This window comes from Lineus longissimus, chromosome 7, assembly GCF_910592395.1.
Source record: "Lineus longissimus chromosome 7, tnLinLong1.2, whole genome shotgun sequence".
Taxonomy (NCBI): Eukaryota; Metazoa; Nemertea; class Pilidiophora; order Heteronemertea; family Lineidae; genus Lineus; species Lineus longissimus.
The window spans coordinates 19,573,366-19,601,156 of record NC_088314.1 but is presented as its reverse complement, the minus strand read 5'-3'; the positions used below and the strand labels follow the sequence as shown (position 1 = coordinate 19,601,156).

At 43.7% G+C, this 27,791-nt stretch overlaps 1 protein-coding gene across 3 annotated transcripts; it reads left to right on the top strand.

The window, feature by feature from the left end:
* Positions 1-58: 58 nt before the first annotated feature.
* LOC135490580 (inactive histone-lysine N-methyltransferase 2E-like) lies at positions 59-27,438 on the top strand. Of its 3 annotated transcripts, none has more exons than XM_064775776.1 (24): positions 59-332; positions 3,348-3,519; positions 4,233-4,329; positions 5,469-5,803; positions 6,206-6,345; positions 6,734-7,026; positions 7,299-7,367; positions 7,558-7,746; positions 8,008-8,210; positions 8,429-8,546; positions 8,754-8,863; positions 9,014-9,124; positions 9,350-9,566; positions 9,943-10,125; positions 10,288-10,685; positions 10,846-11,008; positions 11,116-11,467; positions 11,819-12,048; positions 13,406-14,971; positions 15,261-15,462; positions 19,559-19,684; positions 22,027-22,155; positions 24,231-24,512; positions 24,806-27,438. In XM_064775776.1, exons 2-24 carry the CDS (start codon positions 3,455-3,457, stop codon positions 25,378-25,380), a joined length of 6,153 nt encoding a protein of 2,050 aa, XP_064631846.1. In that variant the 5' UTR covers positions 59-332; positions 3,348-3,454; the 3' UTR covers positions 25,381-27,438. The 3 variants fall into 3 exon arrangements, with proteins under 3 accessions (XP_064631846.1, XP_064631844.1, XP_064631847.1); XM_064775774.1 differs by having other exon boundaries at positions 9,940-10,125; XM_064775777.1 differs by lacking the exon at positions 22,027-22,155 and having other exon boundaries at positions 9,940-10,125.
* The last annotated feature ends 353 nt before the right edge of the window (positions 27,439-27,791 follow it).

The following is a 27,791-nucleotide window of genomic DNA, read 5'->3' as shown; positions in this document are numbered from 1 at the left end:
ATCAGGACTCCGTTGATTACAGAATTTGGGAACCCCGTAGGAGTATTTCAATGGCCGCCATTATGGATGTCTGAGATTCGCGGTAGAGAGAAATACAAACTATTTTGGACGTAATTTTTCCTAGTTCCAGATAGTGTCTCCCAACAATATTTGTGTGCCGAGGACTTTGTGTAGTTGGCTAAACGTACCACCGATTTAAATTTCTGTTCTCCCCCTGGGATAGCGGATAAGTACCCAGTGTTTTTGACGACCACTTCGGAGATAGAAATCCCTGTACATTGGACTACACAAGTGTAGGCTGGGTGCAGACCAAAACAAACACATCGGAATCGGTACGTAAAGTCGTATATTACACCTTTATCTTTAGATTTTCCTCAATAAAAATAGTAACCGAGTGGTCTTTATGATATTTCCTATTCATAAATCTTTGTTTTGTTACGTGGAGATGTTTTTGTGAGGTTTTGTGTGGTGTGTTTTGAACGTACATCGATCGTTTCAAGAGGTGCCGACGCCGCCGACATTTTGGAACTGTCAAATTTGTTCGAGACCGACCACCTAATAAATACACTTGGCACCCCAAGATCGTTGATAAAGGTCTGTGATATTGTTTTATATGTGTATAAGATTAAATCTCCTATGCGTTAAAGCTGTTTTTTTTCATATTCGAAGATGTTTTTGGGGTGAACTTTTGTAAACAAAGCGGAATTTTGGAGCCAGTAAAAATGTTTAGCAGATTCAAGATGGCCGACTAGGCTACATTGATTTTGTTGTTCAGCAAGTTGGTGCCTGTGTTTGGCCTTGAAAATGCCTATTATATGATAAAGACTGTGATATTTGGTTGACTGATCTAATTTTTGGTGATATTTTATGATACTAGGTGTGGAACCCATTACCGTTATTGCACTCATTTGCCAATCAATGCCGGCATATCATTATCAAGTCCTACTAGTACTACTACTACTACATCTACATGTACCCGATTAATGAATATTTTCAGTTGGTTTGAGGAGGTGCAGACGTTATCAGGCAAGATTAGAAGTCCATAGAAATCTTTGGCTGACTGGACGCGGCTCGTAAACATCACATGGGTTCTCAGGGAATGGTTTCCTGACAAAATTGCCAGTATCCCAAGTAGCCAGATATGAAATTTACACGAGACAGTGACTATTTTTTTGCCGAGATGCGAAGGCCCAGGGGTGGCACTGTATTGTGTGGAATCTCTGCTCCAAATTTAAAGAATTCTCGCTGTCATCAAGGAATCAGACTCGAAATAAATGAGGGCAAACTGTCTGTTAGCGTTGAATCCAAACTGAGGATATTGGTACAATGTTCGAGGTTTGAATGTTAGTGTCTGGCAAAAGGGCTTCCCAATTCTTGAGAATGATGTTGTAACCCTTTTGTCTCGCATCTCCCTGATGTCAGTTTCACAATTGTGTTGGCTCAGTTTGGCTTGGAATCCAAACCAACCTGTGGTGTTGGCAAGGATTGAGTTGGGACGTTCTTCTCTTAACCCTCCTTGGGTATTGTACCCAACTATAGGTAATGATGACTTGGCTATTCACGCTGTATTGCATTCTTCTCCACCTCAACGACATTACATTAATAACAAAGTTTGTGAAGTGCTGTAAAGCCTAGTGAAGAAAAACGACGTCTGTGCTAAACTAAATGAGCTCTCTTTTTGCGTCAGACATTGGCTGTAAGATTTTCGCCATGGCTAAGTTGGTCTACCATTACCAATTAGTCATTATTGGCTACAAAGTTCTCAAGTTGATTTACAAAACCGCTGAGTACCATGAGTTCAGAATGAGATATATTTTAAAAAAAATCAAATGCCAAAAGTTGGTGACAAGGCGAAATTAATCTTCAGCACAGTCCATTGAGTTTTTTAGCAATGAGTTACTGATTTTGGTGTTTAGGTGTAAGTTAGTACTATGTGCAATCTGAAAAGTGTACATGATGAGACTGGTTGTAATACTTTAATATTCCACATAGTTGTCACGACTGGGTCATAACATGTGCATGTATGCTTTGTGTTGCTTTATACCATGTCATCACAAAGAGCTACAATAGCTGTGACACACAACCCCCTGACTCCCTCAGTTGAATCCCGCACATTGGGCGATCGCTGTGTCCTCTGAACGGTTACCATGGAGACTGTGATATATTCAATATGAGCTGGTTTCGCTGTGCTCTATATGATGGTGTGTCTGTCAATAGTCCGGATGATATTGCGATATGAACCTTTCTTTGTCGAGTGATATCATGGATGACTGGTGCACTTGACTACTGGTGTTCTGAATCAATGGAAACACGTAAGCGCCTCTGACAGAATTTTGAAAATGGCCGGGTATTTTCTCCTTTTGAAGGAAATGTCTTAATGAGCGGGAGCATTTTCGGCCAAAAAGGACATGAAGTGGTGTAATGAAGTCTGAATTGAAAAATCAACACCATTTTATCAAGAGGCTGGTAGGTCTACCAGTGCACTACATGTAAAACCCTTCCGTCACCAATCCTGTATAAATCAAATTTTTCTCATCTCATGTCTAGTAGGCTAATATTAATAATTGAGAGTGTTTACAGTGTATTATTTACATTCCTCCCTGTGTTTACAATTCCCCAATATTATGGCTTTGGCTGAAAATAATGTGTTTGTCGCAAGCCCATTGATCGGCATAATTGGTGCCCAACCCACTGTGACCTAATTGACCAGACCTCTCCACCACAGGAAGTTGCTTATATTGTTTGTCAATTGGTAAACAATAGCTCAATAGACAATCAATGGACTTAGTAGGTGATCCCACAACTTGAGCGATTGCTCGAATGTGATTTGTGATTCCCACCTTCAATGAAAATCAATGGTCCCTTACTGACTACATTACTGTGAGTGTCACACTCACTTGGTCTTGCAATTGATATTACTTTTACTAGGAGAAGCACGATTTTACTAGGAGAAGCACGATTCTTGTTAAAAGTCTACAATGCCACCATATTCATGCAACTCTAGCACTCACTGCATCACAGGCTACTACATCCATCCTGAGTGTCCAGCATTGTACCCTTCGTCATTTGCCTCTCGCTCTAGTCTAATACTCTGGGTGCCAATTCAATCAGTTTTTTGGGACGCATTGCTAGTTACATTCGACTCATGTGTCCGAAGGAACTGCCTTGACCCAGTTAGTTCAATGCTGATAATATTTAAAATTTATTTCAGGTGCACATACTACTTTCTTCTACAGCAGAGATCTTGTGATCTTCTAAACCCAAGTCAAGTTGACACACGTTTAAAGCCATCTTTGTAATGTAATCATGTCTGTTTTTCTGATGTTTTCCCTCCCTTGTCTCTTCAGATTCCGGTCCTCTAATTCCATAGTGCGATGACTCCCTTGCCGGGGGTGATCTGCGCTAAGGTTACCCCCTATGCTGCTCTTCACTGGAGAAACGCTCGACCGACAAGATGAGCATAATACTCCATGTTGGCTCTGAGAAGTTCAGCACGCACCCGATGCCTGCTGGAACAGTGTAAGTACAGTCTTCTTCTCCAGATGGCCACAACCTGAGGCCTGAGCATTTCTGACCGATTCCAAAGTTATAAGCAAAGTTGGACAAATACTAAAGAGACTTGCCAAGAAAGAGTCTTAGGCTGACTTGGCTTTGAACCAGGGGCCTCTTGATAGCTGAGAGTCTGGGCCACTAGCGGCTATCGGCAGTTGTTTGACTTTTGACTTTTGAGCTAGTAACTTTGCCACGTTTCATAAGGACATAATGCAGGCGAGAGTAGACTAGCTGAATCATTACAATCAAAAGTTTACGACAGGAATAGAAAGTTATGGTGAGCCATTTGGTTCTTCAATTGTTTAACAGATGGCACCATTGTAATTATGTAGTTATTGCCTGAGAAATCAGATGGAAGCACTGCATAAGTGTTCAGTTCCCCAAACCTACAACAGATGGAAGCATGGGTGACCTTGCACGTTCACTGCTCAAAGTGAATAAATTTGCATTGGCAACTGAACCAGGACAAAAGTCAGGACTCTTTCCAGATTTAGAGATATAGTCCTGGCACTTGATTGAGATTGGAAAGTCCTGGCACTAGAGTACAGTAGGAGTAGGAAAGCCCTGGCCAGGAGAGTAAAGTAGGAGAACTTGGAAAGCCGTGGAACTGGAGGGGAGGACTTAGACTTTGAAAAAGTTGATGTTATTAATTATTTTCTGTTTTCTGTTTATCTTTTCAGTGTGGATCAACCTGAATCCCCCAAGGTGCTACCTGAGGAGACCCGCTCTCATCAACCTCAACAGACCTACCCTGGTTGCTATGGACTACCATACCAGGTGCGTAAACATGTCAGTGCATATGCCCAGTTATGGCGCGAAGAAAATGACACAAAGTCTGATATATGTAATATTGGGTATGTGGGAAGACTGTTATTTTTGAAGGCATATGATGTAATAGAAAATAGGAGTAAAAAAAGGTTTTGAAATGGGCGATCGCGTGTCTCTCGTCAGTTTTCAATATCAACTCGGATGGGTGTTTTTGTTGTGAAAATGGGTTTTCTATCATTAGTACAGCCAGGGACCCCCCTGCTAAATGCGTATCCTCCCCTCGTATGCTTTGACTTGTTGCCTCTGATGTTCTTGGGCAGAGTGTCTTACTGTAACTGCCTTATATTTGCAATTTGCAGAAATTTCTGAAAAAAATTCATTTTGGGGATTACAACGTTTTCCCAGTTGTGCACAGAAAGTTGTCACTATCGAAGTGACAAGCTCATTATCACTATGAAGTAACGTTGTATGCCATTACTGTATTAACTCTTACATGTAACAGCGCTGACACCTCTCCAGGTGCTAATTATCTTGTACATTGGATAACAAGTGCATCGGTGATCTTGACTGGGTTGTATTCAGTGCATAACGTTTCCCTGCGCTGGTTTCTTCTAATGTTCTTTTTGACGCTGGGTACATTTTAATGCAGCCTGTGGGATTTTAGTTTTGACATGGATTTTTCTGTGTGATACCCTTCATTACGACAGTCAGAAACTGACTTCGATATCGTGAGATTATGGGCAAAAATATAAGAGTGGCTTCCTCAGTTTACTTTCGGCAAAGGAACAATGAAGTCTGTGGAAGTAACTCGGAAAGCAGTGAAACTAGTAGTAGGACTTCTGAAGTCAGTAGTGACACTGAAGTCAGTAGCGACACTGAAGTCAGTAGCGACACTGAAGTCAGTAGCGACACTGAAGTCAGTAGCGACACTGAAGTCAGTAGTGACACTGAAGTCAGTAGCGACACTGAAATCAGTGACAGTAATACTGAAATCAGTGACACTGACAGTGATAGTGTAAGTATGACCTAGAAGTCGAAGAGTCAGTTAGGCTGAAAATCAGTGGTGGATATCTTATCACCTGTGGAGACATTTTCGCAAACATATCGTCAACATATCGTCAACATATCGATTGCTTCTTTTTCTTCAGGACCATAATTATGGCGCACCTCCGCCACCAACCCCACCACAGTCGCCACCGCCAACCCAAGCAGTCGCACGTGTGCCAACGCCGACTCTAAACCACATCAATGGATCCGTGCTCGATGTGGAAGATGGCGAACCTGAGGTCGGGAAGGAGAAAGCGCTCGAGTCGATAACGGATACGATAAATGAGGTTCTGAACTCGGTGAATATTGTCGAGCCGTCTGAGCCGGCCGTGAGTCACACGATCGAGGAAATCAGCGCCGATGACGATAGCGTCACGCGATGTATCTGTGAATATTCTCATGATGATGGTTATATGATTTGTTGTGATAAATGCAGGTGAGTGGTAAACAACACTGTTGTCAAAGTTCTTATTCTGGGCCGTAGCTAGAGGGCGCAACTTTCACTGAAAAACATGTTATTTTCTCCAGATTTTCTGCCCGTTGCCCTGTTCGCTGGTATTGTAGAACTTCAAACCAGTTCTGGCCTTGGTATATAACCGTTGCTTGACAGTTTAACTGAAGGCTTCAACCAATCAACAAGAATCAGAGTCCAGGCCTTCGTGGTATGGGACCTCAATTTTCCTGTGCGACAAGAAATCTATGTTTTGCGTACTTTTATGGGTGGTGCACCTGGTTTTTGGCGAATCTGGTTTTTGGCGAATGAAACCAAAACTTAGATCCCTGACCAAATCTTACAGTTTGGACAAAATAAAGAGAGTTCTTTCAATTCTTGTTTCAGTGTGTGGCAACATATTGACTGTATGGGCATTGATAGGAATGCCATCCCTGATACGTACTACTGTGAAAGATGTGAACCCAGGCCCGTGGATGCCGACAAGGCTAGGGATATACAGTCACGGAAAAGAGAATTCTTGTCGGGTAAGTTACAGAAGTTATTGCAGGATCTGGATATCTGAAAAGCTGGAAACTTCTAGAAAAAAACCCTGAGAAACGTGTGGTTCAGGTGTCATGTGTTGTAGTGCGGTGGGCACCCCCTGTAGTCTATGACTAATCCTGGTGCCAGGAAAGAACTTGGGGTAGTTCTGGCCCTGGGCAGTTCACATTGAATTTGCCTCTTTTCAAAGGAGTGCTAGTAAGCAATCCAGTGCACGATAGATTTATAGCCCATGTCAATTTCACCAACAAAAGGTACTGTATTGTATTGGACCGCTGACTGTTAACTATTGAAGTCCCTTATTATCAAAATAGTCTCAAATTAATCAATCAGTCAATTAAAATTGCAACTTACAATTGTTTTTTCCCCCAGACACAAGTAGCAGTAGCGAGACGGAGATCGTGACTCGATACTTGGACACGTCTTCTGGTCTGAACATCATCAAGAAAAACGGCAAGAAGTTCCGTAAGAAGAGGAAGGAGAAGGAGAATGATAAGCTGCCAAAGGATGATGGGGAGTCGGTTAGTGAGCTCCCCCAGGTCATCATCAAACCATTACTTGGACAGAAGAAGAAGAAGTACAAGAAGTTCAAGAAGAATAAACTCAAGAATGAGAATGGCGTCAGCTTGGATAAGTTGGAGAAGGTTAAGAAGAAATTGTTAAAGGTATGTATCTGAGTATTAAGGAATGGGATCATTTCCTTCCGACCTAGGGGGGGCACTATGGCCATTACATCTTTGATTACGTAGGAGGGGAATTAGGTGCCATATTGGCCTCCTTCCGTCTTCGGTGGAGGTTTCCGTCATCACATAGCACTGTTGGAAGAGGGAAAACAAGCTCAGGTGTTATGGTGTTAAAAGAGTTTATAACAAAGTCTTCACCTAAGCTGGTTCTTCCACACATTTCCTCGAATTTTCACATTGTTTTATATTTCCAGAAGCAGAAAGAGAACGAACAGCACATTAAGAAGTTAAAGGGGTCAAAACTCAAAGCCAAGAAACTGAAGGTTAGTGGCACATCTTTTTGGCCTTATTTACTACTATAAAAGAATCTAGTGCTGAAAATTTTTCAGACATGGATGTTCTCAACTGCACACCACTCTTGACACTCTCTTGACAGTGCGATCACTTCAGATCTGATTGTATTATAACACCTTCTGAAGCCTTTGAAAATAATTGATTTTGATAAATTTTCAGATTTCTCGTTTGAATGATTATCAGCCGTCTGCCAATCTGGTGGCGACACCTTTGAACCACAATGAGGATGCCAACCCGGCATGGGACCGCATGGACACCGACGCGTGTAAATATGTGGAGGCGTTGACCAACATGTATACGGCAGACATCATGGAGGTCATCGCCAGTCGGAAGGTCAATGGGACACATGTAAGTCGAGAGATGAATTCTGGAAGTCCTTGGCCCGATTTGTAATAGAAGAACTGAAGACGTTTGATCCTGGTGGTCCTTGGTGTTGCATCCAATGACTTTTTGGCAAATAGCAAATGTTACTTAAAATCTAAGCTCATCTAGACTGGAAATTAATATGCTGCATGACCTTGGTTGACTAGATCAGGACTGCTGTATTAAGGCTTCAAATGGCGTCCAAATCCAACATTACGTTGATCTTGATCTTGATTTCTCTTCCAGCCTGATTCTGTCGAATTCCGACAGCAGAAAGACCAGCTGCTGTCTCGGCTTGGTTACGTTACACAGGTGCGCTCCGCAACGAGTATTTATAGGAAGGGTCTGAAGGCGGCTGAAGACTTGACCCTCAACCAAGCGGTCGTCGAATACAGAGGCATGTTCATGCTGAGACAACAGTTCGATAAGGAGAAGTTTTTCTGGCAAAAGTGAGTGATTTGTCTATGTCCTCCCAGCTCCCCAATAATACCTTGTGCACTTATCTCTGTTTTAAAATTCGGAACAGATACAAGCGAAGTGACATACAGCTCTAGGTTGTAAGGTGGTGCCCTAAATCCACTGAGTGACTCAGTGACTCATTTGGTTTAATGAGAGAGTGTCACTGAACTTGAGAATGTTGATTTGACTGATGTGTTCTCTTTTGCAGGGGCATGCCTTTTGTATTGTTCTACGGCAAATTGGATGGACTCGACATCTGTGTTGATGCCAGCACATTTGGAAATGAAGCCCGGTTTGTGCGGAGATCCTGTACTCCTAATGCTGAGGTAAGAAAATGGAGAAAAAAGAATTTGAAATTTCAACACCCAGGTTGTAGGGATTGGTGAGGATTGTCTTTCTACAGGAGTTCTCATCAGGATTTGGGTTGGACTCCTTGTCGAGTCATGAAAAACACAATGAACCAAGTGAAATGTGCCTCCACCAATTGCTATGTGTGAATTTGCCTTTAATCATCCTAATTTTACCATTTTCAGGTGCGCCACTTTTTAGAGAACGGCAAACTCCATTTGCTCATCTTCTCGCTGAAGGAGATCACCAAAGGTGCTGAAATAACCATTCCGTTTGATTTCAACTATCAGGAGTGGTAAGTTGGAAATGTTTTCTTTGAAAGATGACCATGCTTATTGTGCGCATTATTACCATGCTGTGGGTTGTGAAATCATCATCATCAACATTTATTCCATGAAATGGAAAAGTCAGTTTGTACCTACATTTTGTCTTCTTTTGATTCCAGTAACTACAACGTTGAGTGTGCTTGCTCAAGAAACAACTGTCCTGTTCACAAATTCTTCAAGAAGTTAGAGTCTAAGAAAGAGAACAACAAACTGAATAATGTCATTGTAAAGTAAGTATGACGGTAAAAGGTCTATGATTGCGGGTGCCTTGATCCAATGCCTTGAACCAAGTGAAGGAAGGTTCAAAGTCTGCTTGGTCAAAACCCTAACCCATAATGTTGGATGAGCTGCACTAAAATATGAGGAGTCTTATCATAATAAAAGGAGTCATTCTCCAGGAACTTGATCAAATTTTCGGAAGAGAAATTCTTTAAAACTGTCCTGTTGATCTTCAGGCCATTGAAGAAAAAGAAATCCAAATCGTTAGACCACATTGTTTCTGATCGCAGTGAAGCATCTTGTCAGAGTAACATCCATGTCGCGAGTGAAGAGAGCAGTGCTGCGGGTCCAGCACATCTTGGGAAGAGGAAGAGAGTGACGCCGCTGCAGCAGTCAACCAACACAAATAACATCAATACTGTAGAGGAAGTAGCACAAACGACACCAAAACAGGTACGTCTGCTCACATTTTTTTTCCTCGTTTTAATAGTTTGCTCCATGTGATATCTCATTTTCACATTTTCGCTTGCATTTTCACCGAAACCTACCTCAAATGAATCTTGACATCTTGTCCCACCGTTTGATTCCATTAAAAAAATGATTTCGTCCACAACTGCTCCAGAAAAAGGCAAGACGTTACATCATGTGTACATGGGTTTGGCTCCACTGCACAAATGACTTGGCATAGCCTCAAAAGCGTCTGTTGAAATATGTTGTTATGGCTTGCCGTGTCTGGCATGTGTAGTCTCTGTTGGGAACATATCCTGCCAGAAATATCCAACACCAAACTTGGCATCAAGTTACTAAAGATGAATTCTTTCCTCAGCAGCCACCACCACCACCGCCAGCCCCACCACCACCGAATCACGATGAGAATTCCAACATTGAGATCGAGGTGGATGGTCCATCTGCCTCCCCTGAAGCTGAAGTTGATCATGAGGGTGACCACGAGGCTGATCATGAAGCCCATCCGTCTGAGGATGAGGGGACCAGCCATGATAGTAAGAAGAAGGTAAGATATGTATTATGCTGCCTAGTTTTGAGACATCTTGGTTTGGCCTCCATTTTAGGTGCACCCTCGCTGTGTTTGGTGAGGTAACTGATGTTTCTCAAACGGAAGAGATATATCTGTTATGGAATACAGATGTTAACGTTATTCGAATCGTTGTTTCAGACGCGAGAGGAGCGTAAAATGGAAGCCATAATGAAAGCATTTGAGAAATTGGAGAAGCGTGAAGAGCGAAGAAAAGAGGCCCTGGCTCGGCTCGACCATGGACAAGTCAGGAAGGATGGCAAAAGGGGCGACGACTCTGATGATGATGACTGCAAGGAAGACGTTAAGATGGTCGCTCCGAAAAGCGGCAAGGAACATAAGGAAAAAGTCGCTGAGGAGGTCAAGGTGAAGGTCGAGAGAGAAGAGGTGAAGGAGTCGCCGGTCAAGGTCAAGATTGAAGAGCCGCCACCGCCTCCACCAGAGGTCAAGGTCAAAGAGGAGGTGGAGAGGCCCAGGTTGGAGAAGCCGAAGCACAAGGGGAAGAAGGGCAAGAAGAGTACCCTGACGCCGGCCAGACGGTATGTTTTAGGAACGGTTGCTCAATCTGCATTAGCCAAACTAGGCGTTATTTCCTTCAGTAAATTTCATTGACAACAATGGTTTGTTTGCTGATGTTTTGAATTGCTGCGATATATTTCTCAATTGTGTTGAAACATCTTCTGTTCTTTTGCATCGCAGGCGAAGCCGTGTGAGCAGCCTCTGTTCCTCCGTCTCGGAGAACGTGGTCTCACCGGATGAGTCGAGTAACTCAACAATCACCAGTACTCCATGTACCCCACTGCCATCAGATCCAACAATCAACCCATTTGGCCAAGCTTTCAAGTTCCCAAAGACAAAAAAGGTAAGCTTTCCTCTTTCTAGATTAAAGCTTGAAAATAATGGTTTTCGATTGTGTCTTGTCAGGGCTGAGTTTTGCATCTGGATAACAACTATGTCTTATTATTCCAGCATCTTATGAACGAGTGGCTGACAGAGAAGGGCCAGGATGTGAACAAACCTCTCAGCATAAAAACAGATCTTGAAGTGCCAAAAGACGAGACGATGTTTGTGAAGTATTTACCGAGTCCTCACAGTAATCTCAGTCACATGCGACGAAACAGTACGAACACCACCCCGGTGGCCTCGGCGACCGTCACCACCAAGACGAGCTCGCTGGGCCAGAGTATGGGGTCGGCGAAGAAACGCTGGCTGCGGCAGGCCATGTTTGAGACGGATTCAGATACGTCATCTTCGATTCCTAATGGTGGAAGTCTGAGCCCGAATTGCACCATCCCGAGTCCATCACAGTCGCCTGTCATTGGTAAGTCGATCATCGATGGCTTTCCTTTACGTGTTTGCAAAATGGTTGCAAGGAAATTATATCCTGGCTCCAAATAGATGTTGAGGGCTGAGCATCAACTGGGACATTTCTATGAGTACTGTAGTGTAAGCAATATTGGGCGACTTGTTAGTAAAGTTGGGGATAGCCAGAGGCCTAGGGGGAAACCTATGCTTTTGGAGTTGCCCTCTATCATATGAATAAATGCGCCAACCAGCATCCTAGAATCGAACTCACGACCACAGAGATGACAGGTGCCGTTGTTGAATTTGAATCGCTTGGGCCACTCAGTCATGGCGTTGTTTTCACCAGAGCATCAAATCTTACTTTCAGACTTTGTAACTCCGCTAAAGAAGCGTCGCCTGGCGTGGCGCGAGTCGCAAGATGGCGCGTTCCCTCCAACTCCGTCCACCCCGTCGTCAGATTTCGCGCCTCCGCTCGACACGCCGTCATCCATTATCAATCGATCAATGAGCCTTGATGAATCTAAGCTTCGCAATGGGTTCAGCAGAGTCGCCTTTTCACCTATGACTCCAGTCACACCTGGCGTCAATCTGTTCGAAGTAAGTACCAACCAGAGCAAAGGCTTTAATTGTGACCTTATAGAAATTACCAGATGTTTCAAATGTTTCATATGTTTCAAATCCAATGCCAGACAGCAGTGCAAACACCAACGCACATCCTACAGGACTGTCCCCTGTACCAGGATTTACGAGATAGATTCTGGCCTAAAGACACGAAGGTCGAAGAAAAGCTGTGGGGAACACAGCCGGACCTTCGGGCGACAAGCCGCTTCATCTCCGCCACAGGACTGAGGTTATAGTTTTTACTTAGGCAGGTTGAACGCTGAAGAAGAAGAAGAAGAAGAACCTTATAGAAATACATTTCACAATTTACAGTACAACTTCGCTATTGCGGACACCCATGGGACTGGGCCAAGGTGTCCGCAATAGAGAGGTGTCCGCCCTAGAGAGGTTATGCCAAATCGTACGAGAGGTGGATTTGAAGTTCCCGCCTTGCAGGTCTTGGTTTTCTCTGTGTCGACATCTAGCGTAGAAACTTTAAACCTGTTGGCTAATCGGTATTTGCTTGTGATGTTGCGTTGAATGACGTGAGCTACTTTGGAACTCAGAGCGTGAATAATCTCTCTAGTAAAAGGTGCCCCTTGTATTGCAAAATCTCCTCGAAATGTCATAATGTGTGAAAAAACACCATAATTTCTGTCCATCAGCACCTTTGATTAATAATTAATTTTTTCTTATTTCTCTACTAACGCATATTCGCTGCAACACTGACAAAACCGCGTGGATTTATGAGTGTCCGTTTACACAATACATGCAATAGGCCTATGTGATTAGTTGAAAAGATGTGTAAACAAATGCCGCGGCTTAATTAGGATACAAAAACACAATGCCATGGGGTAATTACGTTGATTAATTACGCAAATATCACACCTGTCGGGCCTACTTGACTCTCCAAGCGCACGCGGGAAACCATTGTTTTTGCCTACTGTCCGTAATTGGGAGGGAATTGGACCAAAAATTGGCTATCGCCCTGTCCGCAATTCGGAATAGAGAGGTGTCCGCCGTACAGAGGTTTTTGTTATTGGAAATGACTTAGAAAAAAAAAAAGACTGGCCGGACGTGTCCGTAATGTAGAGGTGTCCGCCTGGCAGAGGTGTCCGCTGAGGGAGGTTCTACTGTAGTTTGTTACACAAAGGACTTGCAGCTATAGGTGGCACAGGGCTGCCCTCTCAATATTTCAGTATTTAGTCCTGAAATTTGTCAAAATTTGTAAAGCAGTACTGAAAGTCAGCGAAATCTATTTCAATAATCCATTTGGAGTACTGAAGGTCACTTGCGACCTCAACTTCGTCATTTTCTGCTTTGTAATCCTGATGTCTCTCCGGTTTTGTTTCAGAAAATTGGTGCATTATCAAGTAACACGGATATGCCGGGTTATAATAAACAGGAATCGATGGAGAGTGACGTTTCAGAATCTTTATTGAGCCCACATCGGGAGAGGCGACTTACGGGAGAAAGTGACTCTGATAGCTTGTTGCAGCCGGATGTTATGCCGCAAGATTCTGTTAATAGTTGTGTGAATTCGGCGTCGTGTGCGGGATTGGACAATATGGCGAGTGACGTGGCAATGGCTGAGGCAGAGCCAAGCCCGTCGGGCAGTGTAGATACAGTGACGATGAGAGTAAACGATGTGTTAGTTAGTAATTTATCGATGACGGGATGTGCAAATATGGAGGCAGAGAAAGAGAAGATGGAGGAATGTGATACCAGCGGAGGATTGGAGGATAGTGCGTTGAAGCGGAGGAGCTTGGAGGTGGTTGCGGAGTCACAGGGTGCTGAAGTCGATACAGACAATTCTAGAGTTGAAGCCAGTGGCTCTTCCAAACATTTGAATAATGATTTTCCTTCAGTGGTGGATTCGACGCCAAGCGAGCCTAGCGTACAAAATGTGCTTGTTGATTCTCAAGGGGAGCTTTCGAATTGTGATGCGGACACTAAGTGTGAGAGCTCGGTTGAACCGATGGAAGTTTGCAGTGCTAGTGTTTCCTTGGTGACCAATAGCGATGAGAAAATCAGTGGGAATGCTGATTCGACCGACAATCGGGTTGGTTTGTCTCGACCTGAACGGGTGGCGACGTCAGAACAGACTGTTTCTTGTAGCAATGGTGGGTCAAACAAGAATAGTTCTGAGAGTGTTGGAGGGATGGATTCGACGGAGCCGACACCTGGTGTGTCTGGTGTGATTACCAGGAAGAAAGAGGACGATAGTGTTTCGAGCAGTGGCTCAACTCTTGAGGAGGGGGAGATCTGTGACAGTGACGAAGAACACCATAATGAGGTGATAGTGAGTGATTCATCGCAGGTACCGGAATCGCAAGGCTTCGAGTATGAAGTGAGTGAATCTGATGCTCGTGACGTCAGAACGGACAATGTCGTGGACACGTCCACACACCAGGACACTGCCAGTACGACCAATCCTGATCAATCGCAACAGGATCAGCCGAATCATTCTCTCCAAGCTGATTCGACGTCGGGGATACCTGATCATAAAGACAATGATGCCACGAATAACATCACGTCGAGTACGGTATCTGATTCTGACGGAGCGGTAGAACTCAATTCTCAAGTATCGACCACGGATAATATGGACAATTCAGTGGTTGACACTGCCAGCTCGTCGCAAATGGCGTCGAGCTCGACCTGTTTCATTTCATCATCCCATGCGTCATCGTTGTCTACGACGACGATGAGTGCGGATAGTTCGCCGAGTAATAGCAACATTGGTTCATCGTATTCACCTCTGGCCGGGTCGCAACTCACAACGAGACCAACAGGTGTCGCCTCATCTACTCATTCTCCGATACGGTCGATGTTTGATCAGCCGTCGTCGACGTCGGGGCCTTCACCACCTGGCAGTGCATCTGCAGCATCTCATAGTCCGATTCAGCAACAGAAAAAAAAGGTAAGATGGTTTTTGCATCCTCTTGGTCAGATATCCAGACAGTTGATCTTCTTCTTCTTGGTATAATCCTTGCTCTAAACGGTGGATGCTTTATAGCAGGATGTGTTTATCATTGTGTAAAGTCATATCATGGTAACATAAACCAGAGGGGTGCAAGTTTCTTCCCGGACTGTTTTGAATCATACAGCAGCGTTTGTATTGGGACGACACCTGCGCAAAATTTACTTCCAAGAATCGATGGTTTCCTTCTTCCCAAGAAAATCCTAAAGTTTTCTTTCATATTTTTCAGGTGTCTTTATTGGAATATCGTAAACGCATGAAGGAGAAGAGTACTGGTAGCTCATGCAATAGCGCCAGCTCGACACCTACCAAGACTCCGACGTCAATCTCGTTTGGCTCACCAAGGGTCACCACACCCACGGTCAGCCTGGCCCCACTCCCCCTCTTTGAGTCGTCCAGTCCTGGCGACGTGGAGCGGTCACCATTTAGAGGTAGGCAACGTTTATTTCTGTTTCTGTGTGTCGGATTCTTCATCTGGGTTCGAAATTCGATGTAGCTGGATGGTCAGTCCGTTTTGGGTAACCAAGTTGGTTACCTAGAAAGTTCATCCCAGAGCTTTGTGGTCAGGGTGGTGTCCTTTGGCCAGTATTCCTCTGTATTCTTCATCATGGAGTGGGTCTGAGGTATGTGATCTGGAGTCTGGTCTCCAGCTGCACATTCACATTCAGCTGATTCTCACAAGCCTATTGAGTGTTCTGTGTGAGTGTTTCAGATATCATGCTGTATTTCATCAGTGATTTCCTGATGCTGGTCTAATACCCTGTCGAGGTGCTCCATACTTCCTGGAACACTTCTGTGTAAACAGCCCTTGCTGAAAGGGCTACCAATCTAGGAAACCTGGACAGACCCTGAATGTTTTGGTTTGTCAGACCAACAGATTAGGTCATTTATCTTACGGTAGATGGCAGCACAAGTTGCTCAGAAATGGCTATTCTCTGTCGTCCACTTGCCGAGACAGCCAAATCCAGTGTATGCCCATCCCCTGGTTTACTGTGTCTTCATCATTTTCGTATCAATCAAGAAATTGAGTGTCAGATTCTAGTCTGTTCTGTCTGTTGTGAGCAAATGTGTTTGGCATTTTTGACCTGGTGTTGTGTTCACCGGATGTTTGTTACACATTTAGAGAAGAAAAAATGAATTCTCCAAATTTTTTGTTGACATTTGTGATGAAAGTTGACTAGGAAAGCAAAATATAAGTCTCTTTAAAAAAAATTTTTTTTTCAATAAAAACTTTTTTTTTTTTTTTAAATTTTTTTTTGCCCCCCCAAAATGTATGCACAAGAGGTACACTGAAAAAAAATTATGGTGGAAAATTGCCAAATTTACTAATTTCATATTTTTGCCTATTGATTGCTTATGGTACTTAGGTGTTTAGTTTTAGATTCTGACCTCGTGGTGTCTGTATTATAAATCTCTCTCAGTATCGGCCAGCCGGGATTACGCTGGTGCCTCCCGGCTGTCTCCGTGTCTTTACCGCCTTTACCGTCAATCAGGTAATCCCGCGAGACGTTTTGCTAATCAATAAAGTGGACCAGAATCGCCGCGCTCGGAACATGATTGAAATGTCAACAGTTACCGTGGCGATGAATTATTTCCGTCCAATTGCCCCAGCGCGGCATGTCATCTGTCGCTTTTCTCATCTCGTATTTCATAATATGAGAGTTATAGTCGTGCCATATGACTTACTTCTGCTGCTATCACCAGTATCAGTGTTCCGAGGCTTAAATGTAGTTACTGATGTTTTATAGCAGATGGCAGCACCCTCAAATTGTGGCTTTTGCGGTTGTCTACTGGATTTGCTTTACTTCGCTTATCAGTTTTGTGGGATTTCCCTTTCAGTTTGCTGTGTCTGTATTTTCAAACTTCTATTTCCAATGATTTCGAGAGTATTTTGGTATAATAAGGTTCCACACTTTTGACTTTTTGCTGGCTATGTGTTTGGTAAAAAATGTGATTGCATGGTCCAACTAAAAACTTTAAAAAAAAGGTTTTGGCCCCAAGCTGCTGTGGTCTGCAGCCTGGCTCTCCTATGCCAGCTTGGCGGTTTCCTGGTGCCCCGGTTAGAAAACCCTGCACTACAATGCACTACTTGCATATCTGTCAGACTCACAGTGACAGTGCCACTTGATTTTAATACTTATGTGAAGAAAAAAAAATTGAAAATTTGTTCAATTTTTTTTCTGTCATCAGCTGTCATTCTCCGTGAGGAGTTTGAGGACTATCAACAACCACGCCAAAGTTATTGTGGGCTGCAAGCAAATCTGGCCTGGCTCCAGTCAAGGTGTTGAATCTAACTTGACATTACTCGGAAACCAGTCGGAAAGCGCTAAAGTAACACTATTTCCGACCCAGACGTCTGTTGGCGTCTGATGCTCTTTCGACCGGAAGTGCTTCACGCCATCGAAGTGTTGCTTGAAGATGGAGTCTGGTGCGTAAACACCAGCATTATGTACTGAAAAGTCACTGGTATTTTGCGCACGGTTTAAATTTGTTATGATAACGTAAAGAGAGAGATACTGACAGGAGTTATTGGTTGTCTCATGAAGCACCATGAGGGTGGGGTTGAAATCTCGGCCAACACTAAGGCATCTCGCCAAGGACGCGAGGTTTTGGGTGAAATGACAGAGCAGAAAATTTCTTCGAAAAAGAACGCTTTGTTAGCTCACCGTATAGTTACCGCGCCACAAATTCAGCAAGCAAGTCTGAATTTTGAGAACTCTGTATGGTGCTGCCATCTATGTTGTACAATTTGCCGACTATTGCCCCAGGACCAGATCAACGCTGTCAAGTCGTTATAATCTATTTCTGTCCGTTACGACCCTGTGGCATGTGCGTGTCATTTTCACAATGTCCATGATGACACCATGGTATGCTGCAATCAAACACCTACATTTAATCAATGCAGCAAAACTGTGCTGTCAATGCATTTCTCGTTAACGTTGATTATGTGCGTCCATTAAGGAACGGTGGCGCCCACGCGAAATTCAGATTGCCAATTCTGTCGGTGGTGCTTGCTGGGCAATTAAGCATGGACGGAAGCAATGGGTGGATATCGTTCGTGTCTTGTCAAAAAGTAGGGTACTTTCCGCCGTGTTCTGACCGAGTGACATTTAAAAAATTGGTCTCATTGAGCCCTTGACTTGAGTCGATGTACTAATTCTAAGGCGCGTTGCGATTTGTTTTTGGGTCAAGAACAAAAGTTACTTTCATGGAGATTTGAATTGTTAGGTGAAGCCACCAATACCTCCCAGTTGGCTATCTATTCCTTAAATGTTGAAGTCTGCCGCTTGAACCACCTACGCTGGTTTATCCGTTTACCTAATAAGTGATATTCAAGCCGATTTTATATAGCATTGCTTTTAGTCTGCACTTGGCGTGGACAGTTTTAAACTGGGGGCGTTGGACAGGTCTGTGACCCACTGTTGGTTAGTTTATCATGTCCGGATTGTGAGTGCATTTGAGTGTGGTCAAGCATCGGACAGACTTTTAACCACTTTGCAATAGGACTTTCCTTGATATTGTTGTGTTGGGTATACATATGTATTCAACAGCATCTTTCACAGCAAGGATCTAACGTTATGCATTGCATAAAATAGAGTTTTTGAAATGCTCACGTTTTGGCCACCCGAGCAACTAATATTCAAGAATTTGATGTTAGGCCTGTCATATGGCTGAAATACGTACTGGCATGTGGTCAGATATTGGCACAGTCTTGGTGAGGTCTGGCTCCATTCAGACGGCTTGGTCAGCAGCTCTACGCAGAATCAAGCGGCACTTGGCCGTCGATTACCTCTCTCGGCTCGGTAACGGCATGTTGATTCCACTTGTTCGCCACATTGTGTATGACTCACACAAAAGTCTTAAGCCACTTTCGTATGAAAATGTCCCCTCCATCTTCCCCTTACGCTTATCCTGTGCTGGGAACCTGCGAGATATATATAACAGTAGCAGGCTCTTGGCTCCAGTATGACTCAGGAATGATGTGAAAGTGTGTTTTTGTTTTCTTAACCATCGACTGGGCCCTACTCTTCGATTGTTACAGTATTGTCAAGATCGATTAGATATATTGGCCAGTTTCCTCGATGAGCGCGCTCGAGTGATTTCGGTTGAAGAACTTTCCACATCATGTTAATACTTACCCAGAAATAACTGACCGTCACTTGTCCCATATTCAGCCCTGGCCAAAAGTACACCAGGGTTGTACACTTACAGCATGGCTCGGTGCCAGAAAGTGGCAAGCGTTTTAACTCTTTCATTGCCACGGCTCCATTTTTGGGTTGAAGCCAAAGCAAAGTTACTTTGCAAATCAGCACAATTAGTGCATAGCCATAGAGGCATGGAAAAACGCTCATCTCACCGGGGAGGAATACTCTCTGGAAAATACTCCTCAATGACAAAGTGCAGAGCATACGTTGAGATGTATCACACAAACTTCTGTATGCTTTGTACGAAATAAACATATCCATGAAATTCGGGCCATCAAGAGTATACCAAAGTACTTATCAGGCCCCGAATTATGTCTTTCAGACCCAGCAGATGCCAAATGGAGCCAGCCAACCTCAGTGGAGCGTGTACGAGAGCAGAGCCTGGCGGAGAGGTTGAAGCGCGAATTTGGAGTTGATGCTGACGACGACGATGATGAGAAGAAAAGTGGTAAGTTGGTGAAAGTTTCCTTTCATAATAAATAACCTGTTTTCGGTGACCGCCTTTTTAGGTGAGTGTTCCTCTTGCATTGGGTAATGGCTGCAGTTCATCAGTGGCAGTATACATCTCCCTATACCTGCAGATCTGCTTTGAGCAGCACTGTCTTACTAATCAGACTCTATTCATATACTCCACTCAGTTGATCACCAAGCAGTGCTAAATCGAGCAGCATCTATTTGGAACCTGGATAGAACCCGGTGAATCTATACATAACACTATCTTTAGGCTCAGTGCTCATAAGGATGTATGGGTTCGGATGGTAGGCCAGATGAATACTGCCGCTAATCCACTGCTGATCATGGCAATAGGTTGTGTGGCTGGCAAGGGGATCGCCCATGCTTTTACAGCTTTGCTCAAATGCCATCCTCTGATTTTGACCTTGAGCTGTGCACGCTGCGGTTTGACGATTTCCACAGGCATTGGACTCTACCCAGTCATTTTCCTGTATCAATATTGGTGTGAACAGTTCCATTGCCTGTGCATGTCAGTATGGAAACAGTGCAACAAAGCACAAATATGGTCTTATCGGCACACAGGGGAGCGAGTCCCCTGTTCATTTTCCAATGTGCAGTCAACTTCAACTTTCAAAAGGCAGTCGCTTGGTTCTTTCTAGTGTGTGTTGATTTCATAATCAGGTATGACTGACCCTAGGCTGACTATATGAACTGGCTAATTCATAGGAATGTTTACGTAAACATGATGAACAAAATCGCCCATATTCCCAATTACAATCATAAGTGCTATCGCATTCTGACTCAAACAATGACGCTCATTTCATTGTAAAATTTTACCAGATTCGCAACATCGGGTGATCACGATCGTAGTTCGTTGGGAAAGATGGAAACACCGCGTCACCAGGTCACTTTCCGCGAGACCCAGTTTTCCGGGTAGCTCCGCTTACCGGGAATACCTAGACTTCTAATCACACGCTGTAAATAACGGTCGATTGTTGCCAGCGATGAAATCGTCCTTGATATCGCCACTTAATGTTCCCATCATGGTTTAACCAATAGCGGAAATTTCATTACACAGACGCTGATAGCGTCTTATTGCCGGTTGGCGCTCCGCCGGCTATTTTTGGACGGTGGCTGGCGGCCCGGGGCAAAAAAGCGCCCTGACTGGCGCCATCAAGCTATCAGGTGAACATACATCGTACTACGTCGGTGATTATTTTGATAAAACATTTAGTTGAGCAGTTTGCCAATAATCGCAAGGATACCGCTACGCATGTTAACGACGCTACCGAGATTAGCGTCGGCACTTTACACGATCGTGATTATCACTCTCTAGTGGCCGGTGTCTTCTTTGCCGTCGGCGTCTGATTTTGCGCGTTGATAACCGATGGTGTTGTACCGGCTGCATCGTGATTACCACTTGGCTCCTGTCGTTGACGCTTGACCCAGAGCACGTAGGTGACTTGGTCGTTTAGAAGAACTCATATGAAAATTGTAATCTGGTGTTTTCTTGGAACTATCATTGTAACAGTTGCTAATGTCAGCAAAAATGGTCTAAAGTGAAACTCCACGGTAATGTGGTCCTTGTCCAAGTGCTGAACTTGGCTAATAGGCTAATAAGAATAATGATTTCTTGACATCTTGACTTCTCATGAAAATCAGTTCATTCTGATCAGTCGATCAGTCACCCCTGGATTTTAAGAAATCGGTAGTGCACAGTTGAGAACACGCTTTGTTATAAAGAAAATAGAGCTGTATAATTTTACAATTGGTGATAATTACTGCTTGTACAGTCCTTTTATTGTTTGGCTTTAAGATGGGAGCACATTTCAAACCTCACATTGACAAGGGTGGTTGTGTAATAGTTTTACATGTTCTTGGCGGCAGTTTTCTGATTGATTGAGCTTTGAAGTTGTATTATTAGGATAGAATACTTTGTCATTTGGTTTTAGTGTGGTTTGCAAGACCTTTGCGTGGTTTGCTTTGGGTTGGGTAATAAGTTTTTAGAAGTGTGCTTCATTACCTTTGTAGAAATTTTAACATGTTAATTTTGATTTTAGGTGTTTTGTGAACTTACAGAATATACTGTTTAGATGGACTTGATGACAGCATGAATCCTATGTCAACCCAGATAATGAAATCATCGTTTTGATGAATTGAAGAAAAACTAATTAAGTGGTGTCAATCTACTTCAGTATATTCTGTCTGTTCACAATATGTGAAGGGGACCCAAGCCTGCGTTACCCTTTCCATGCCGTGATTGGATGGGGCAGCGTAGGACGCGGGCCACATTACCACTCGCCCTCACATGACGAGTCTTCATCTCCTTGCTTCTAGAGTGTCAAGCGAGGCGGAGACTCCCGACCACACCCCCACCCCCACCACCACCGAGCAGCCTCAGTAGCCTATCCCGTGGGTCACTCTCAGCAGTGGTGCCACACGGTGTGAAACTGCCGTTAACAGATGGTGAGTTTGCTGTGTTTAACAAGTGTAACATAATTTATTTCAGGCACATTTGCTGTCTTGTGTTGCGTTTCTAAAATCAATCACCGATCTTTCCAATTCTGCACCTTTTACATGTTTTAGTGCCAGATTTCGTCCAAATTGGTGAACGAAATCTGTTTGATTGACTCCTGGTCTTCACACCAGATGGGAGCCCCAAATGAATGGATCGGTCATGCCTGCCATTTTGGGTGTGTACACTTTGGCCGTATTCAGGATAAGAAGGGAAGCATGCTGTTTGACTGGGAGTGGTTAAAAATGGCGGACATGACTGATCAGCTTGTTTTGTCCTGGCATCTGATGAGCAGCCCGGGTACCAATCTAAATGACTGCTATGCTGTGCAGTCAAGTCTGGCATGCCAAATCATTGTTCTGCCCTCCAACATGGCTGACCGTGAAAACACGTCAAAGGTCACACCTTGAAACAGCAGGACCAACTTCCTTGATTAAAAAACTTTGATATTTTGGATTGAGCCCCAAGAGTGTCGAACGTTTGCTGCTCTGTGACACTTTGACCTAGTTGCCTCTTGGTAAACAGAGGTGTCGTTGAGGCTTACCTTCAGCCTACTTCCCTTCCAGCGAGTGGGTAATCGTCCGTTGAGGAGTATCCCCTCGCCTCTGACAGGCTCGAGGAGGGTATCAAATCGCTGGCAACGTTTCCTTGAAGTTGTGTTGTGCATCACAAGCCAACTATACGAAACCTGGCCTATCGGGAGCGAGGGACCCAATCGACCCAGTTCTTAAATATCACGGGGAAGCATCAGAATCATATTGAGGCGTTTTGAGTGGACTTCTAGCTTTGTCTTTCTCATTCGAGTGTTTTCTTGTTCTGGTTGAGTGCCACTCTTACACCCATCGATTATACCCAAAGAACACCAAGCTTGTCCTTTTTCCGCGGACACCTGAGTTTCACCGGATGTTCTCACGCGGTGTGGCCAATATTTTCGTCAGTTGCCAACCTATAACCTAGTTCGTTGTTGATTTATGAAGAGGGCACGTTTGCTGGTGATCTAGTAGCGATGATGGTCATTGGAAACTGTCAAATTGTCTGTTTCCGCTGCTCTTCTTGTGGTCTGGGCAGAACAAGTGGGTTGGAACATTGGTTTGTCTGACACAGATTCAGCGGACATAAGGTCTTTCTTAACTATTTGGCTGATGAATGGTGCATTGGATTGGCTTGGATTGGCTTGACGACCCCTGTTGTCTATTGGAGGGTGGAGCCCTCCGCTGTCCACTCGAGGCCGGTGGAGGGTGTCATCCTGTTTGTCTGACAGGGAGGTAACTCCCCTGAAGGGTGTCAAGACTCGGAATGATCTTTCTGGAGTGTTAAATGTTGCGTCATGCCACTCAAGGTCACATCTCTAGAGAGGCTCAGGTGATAAGTTGTTATCAGGAGCAAGGGACGAGCAACTTGATGTTTCTAGACGTACATCGCTCCCTCAGTCAGGTTGAATCGGGCAAAACCGGAAAGTTATTTTTAGGATGTCTCAAACTGCGCAGTTAGGCCATCTTATGTTTCCGTATCCACTCCAAGTTGTGATGTTGTTTTAGTCGATGGTGCTCGAGGCATTGATCTTGGCAATTGTTTCATGTCAGAAATCCTGTTTTGACATTGGATAGTGGTGGAGAGGGCCAGTCACATTTCTCATTCTCGAGTGCCTCGTCCAAGTGTGTGTTGCTTACAAGTGGGCTAAGAGACCTCAATTTTGGACCGCTTTCCTTCGTTTTCCTCTTGTAAAAAGTTTAAGTCGACAGCAGAAATGGAAATGTCTTTGTCTCAGCTCTCTGTAGGACTTCAACTTTTCAAAAATCGGTCCAAAAATAAGAACTTTAGAGTTCTATTTGTGCTAGTTAAGAAAAGCACCGTACAAATTTCTGAACTTTTTCAACACAAATACAAAGTCTGCTAAAATATTAAAGGGTCAGGTGTTTGATATCGATTGCTCTCAGTAAAGATTAAAAAACCTGTGAGAACTGTCCAGTCTAGCCTGACTTGACTTGACATTACAAGAACTTGAATTTTGCTGTCTCCTTTCCAGAATCACCGAGCACAAGCAATGCTGAGCTCTTGAAGGCCGTCAATCCAGAAATCCTCAAGGCTGTCGCTGCTGTCTTCAAGGGCGCCCAGATCTCAAACAAACCAAGGCCGTCTCTCGGCTTGCCTCCCGGTCCCCAGCCGGTTCCTCCCACGTCGCTGGCCCAGGCGATCGCAGGGGCCAACGGTACCCGGTCACCCGCACAAGCCAAGCTACCATCGCTCATGTCAATGCAGACGTTTACCCAAGGCGCACAGGCTCAACCGCAGTTCAACAACTTCCAAAGTAAGTATAACAGGTTTGATGAAATGATTTTTTGCATGTGTCTTGTAATCGAAAAATGAGCGACGCATTCTGATCCATTGGTATTTGATTATGAAGTTGTATTTTCCATGGAAAGAAACACAGATGAGGTCAGCAGATCAGTTTAAAATTGTCTCTTACTTGAAACTTCTACCTAAACGTTGAATTTCTAGTATGTTCATAAATCTGTCAAAGCTCTCTGTTTTGAGTAGAATTGGGGGCCCAGGTGATCAAACAGAAAATTTGATGGAATTGTTAAATTTGTTTCTTTGCAGCCAACGGAGGCCCAGTTCCTAACCAGCCGTTCCCACAGACACCCCCAATTCACCAGCCACAATCGTTCAACCAGAACCTAGGTCCTTTCTCTGCCGGACCAGCCCAGGCCCCCGGGGCTGCGTCATCATTCTCACCTGCCACTCCACCAGTCAAGTACCCAACCCAGGCACCGTCATTCAACCAGAACCAAGCATTCAACGGACAGCAGAACGCCTCATTTCCGCCAGCTTCGTCTACGACACAACCAGGACAGGACCAAGGATTTCAGGGTCAAACTTTCCAACCTAACTTCCCACAGGGACAGTTTGGGCCGAATAACTTCAACCAGCAGCAGCAGTTCGGGCCAAATTCGGGCCAGTTTGGAGCACCGCCTCAAAATGGACAAATGGTGCCTCCGACAAGTAGTTCTGGCCCGCCGCAGGGCTGGCAGAGTTATAATAACTTTAATAATCAGTCGCAAGTACCACCACCACCACCTCCCCAGAAGAACTCGTCAGGATACACGAAACAAAAATATCGTAAAAATAGCGGTGGGTTTTCGCGTGATCGGTCTCACCACGGTCATCGCGACTGAAGCGTCATTGTAAATATTCTCATTGTACATAATACCAGTTGGTAGATATTTCATCGTCATTGCATTTTGTCATGCAACGGTAAAGAGGAAAAGATTGTATGGTTAAAGGACTGGGTCCTTATTTGATAACTCCCGTCAAGGGCTTGGCTTGGATATGTTGGAAGGGTGAGAAACTATTTCAAGAAAACTGTATGAAATCATAGAAGACCTGAAACATGTGAACTTCTGTGAGGGATTCTGACAGCCTTTTCTGTGGCGTCACTCTGCTTGAAGGTTTTTGGGGGCATACATTACTAAAATGTTCTGATAAGTGTTACTGGTCTTTCGTCTAGCTTCCAGGCAGATAAGTCATGTCGACTAAACGTCGTGCAGAGCCTGGCTGTAAATATGGCCTGGGCAGTTTGTTACACTTGAAAGAAAGCCAACAATTTCATCACTTGACTTTTTAAGTGGGACACGTTTCACCTCTAAAAACTGATCTAAGTCAGTTCTGGAATAGACAGATGATGAAACAGGAATTTTGTTTGTCAAATATGATTTCGAGTTTCACCTATGACGAACTTCCTTCTTTGTTGTACATATAAAGTTTGATAATGTCCCTGGTTGTCGCGATTTCACCAAAGCTTCCATCATGTAGCAAGTTAATTCCTGTAGTAATCATCCTGGATTCTCAGTAACTCTTTCCTCGAGGAAGAGGACCTCTAAAACATAGATAAAACAGAAGAAAAGCTGAGGATCGCATATTGATAAATGGTTCGAGGTTTTGGACGGTTGGCGTTGCTGTTCGTTGACGAGAATGTTTAGTGTTGTACTCATCATTTAGTTGAAATTTACCATTTTTCTACGCATTTGTTCAAGAGATATTCTTTAGTCGAGTTGAATAAGGGTGTCTACCGCGCATGTGTCAGTATGTCATTGGCATCATCATTACTGTAAACATGCTAACTTTGCCACCTCTTGAAATAGCCTCCACTAGACGGATCCAGATATTTAAAGGGGTGGCAAAGTTCTCGCCATGAGCTTGGTTTACCTTGACACCCCAGTTTCCCTAAATAGACCCCTCCAGTTAATGTACTAGGAGAGTCTATTATGGAAATTAGGGTTGTAAAAGTTGGTCTGGCAGTTGGCAAATGGAAATTGAAGCTTCATTTTGAAGTTGTCTTGGGAAGAATGTTTTGCAGACACTAGATAGATTTGGATAAAAAAACATTTTTCTTTGTGTCTTTGATTGGGTAACGTTTCGATCTTAAACAAATTATTCGAGGTGTGTCCAATCCAGATCTATATGCTCAGTAGTGCCGTGCTTTTTGCGACACATGATGTTTTAGATTCATCTTTTGTACAGTGAAGTGTCGCAGTATTGTGAAATAGTTAAAAGACAAATAGCTGGAATAGATTAGTGTACAGACGGTAGTTCGTTTTGTATTAATTGGCATTGTATCATTGAATGCCACTTTCTCTTTTTTGAGTGCGACGTGTCTGTGGAATTCGTTTCAAATCCGGGAGGTCACAGAGTTCAGGAACTCTCCGAATGTTTACATCAGTTGGAAGTAAGTCATGACCCTCTCTATTAAGGACACCCTTGTACTGATAAATGCTGTCCCTAATATGGAAGTGTCTTGATCACTAAGGTCAATTTGCGTAAAAACTACCAATTTGGGACCAGCGTATGTCCCTAGTGGGAGGTTGTCCTGTAAAGAGAGGTTCCACTGTACATGTAATGGATTGAGTCAATTGTAAAAGGTCAGGACAGCACCTAACCAGTTTTACAGTAAGAAAAAAGCAAAACTTAAAGTGAAGCATGGGAGTGCTTTCATTTTGAAGTGTTGTTGAATTCACAGTGTTCCTGAATTCTGAGTGTTCCGGGGCTGATTTTCAGTTGTGCATTGAGCGCTGCATAGATATGATAACTAGCATAGCTAGGCTCATGTGCCAATTGGTCTTAGATTATGCTCGAGTCTTTATTTTTTCATAACCGCTGTAAATACATGACTTACTTATGCTGTACAAAAGCGAGTACTTTTAGAAATAATACATTTTGTGTAAAATAAAACTATTCTTGATAATTCTGTGGTTTATTTTTAATCTGTTGTGTTTTGTGGTAGTATTGTACTTGTTTTGATGTGAAGTTTGCTGCTCAACAGATGTGCTGTCTTCAAAAGATGTGTGTTATGGGATCCTTTCCGTCCCAATTTAGTGCTGAATATCTCCATCTTATAACTGAAGTTACTTCAGAGACAATTCTCCCTTCAAAAGTATCTTCTGAGTGAAGTAAATAGGAAGGACATTTCAGGAAGACGCTCACCCCCGACATCAATCTTCTACTCTCTCCTTGGACATTTTTAACCCCCATAAAATTCATTTCTGGGAAGATTGTCCTAATTTGTGTGTAGACAAAGTTTATGATCCTA

What these genes read in the sequence shown, in the direction of transcription:
- LOC135490580 (XM_064775774.1), top strand. Translation starts at nt 3,455, where the DNA reads ATGAGCATAATACTCCATGTTGGCTCTGAGAAGTTCAGCACGCACCCG. An exon ending in CTGAATAATGTCATTGTAAA is followed by an intron (nt 9,125 to 9,349) that starts GTAAGTATGACG and finishes GTTGATCTTCAG; the next exon opens with GCCATTGAAGAAAAAGAAAT. An exon ending in GAAACTGCCGTTAACAGATG is followed by an intron (nt 22,156 to 24,230) that starts GTGAGTTTGCTG and finishes TCTCCTTTCCAG; the next exon opens with AATCACCGAGCACAAGCAAT.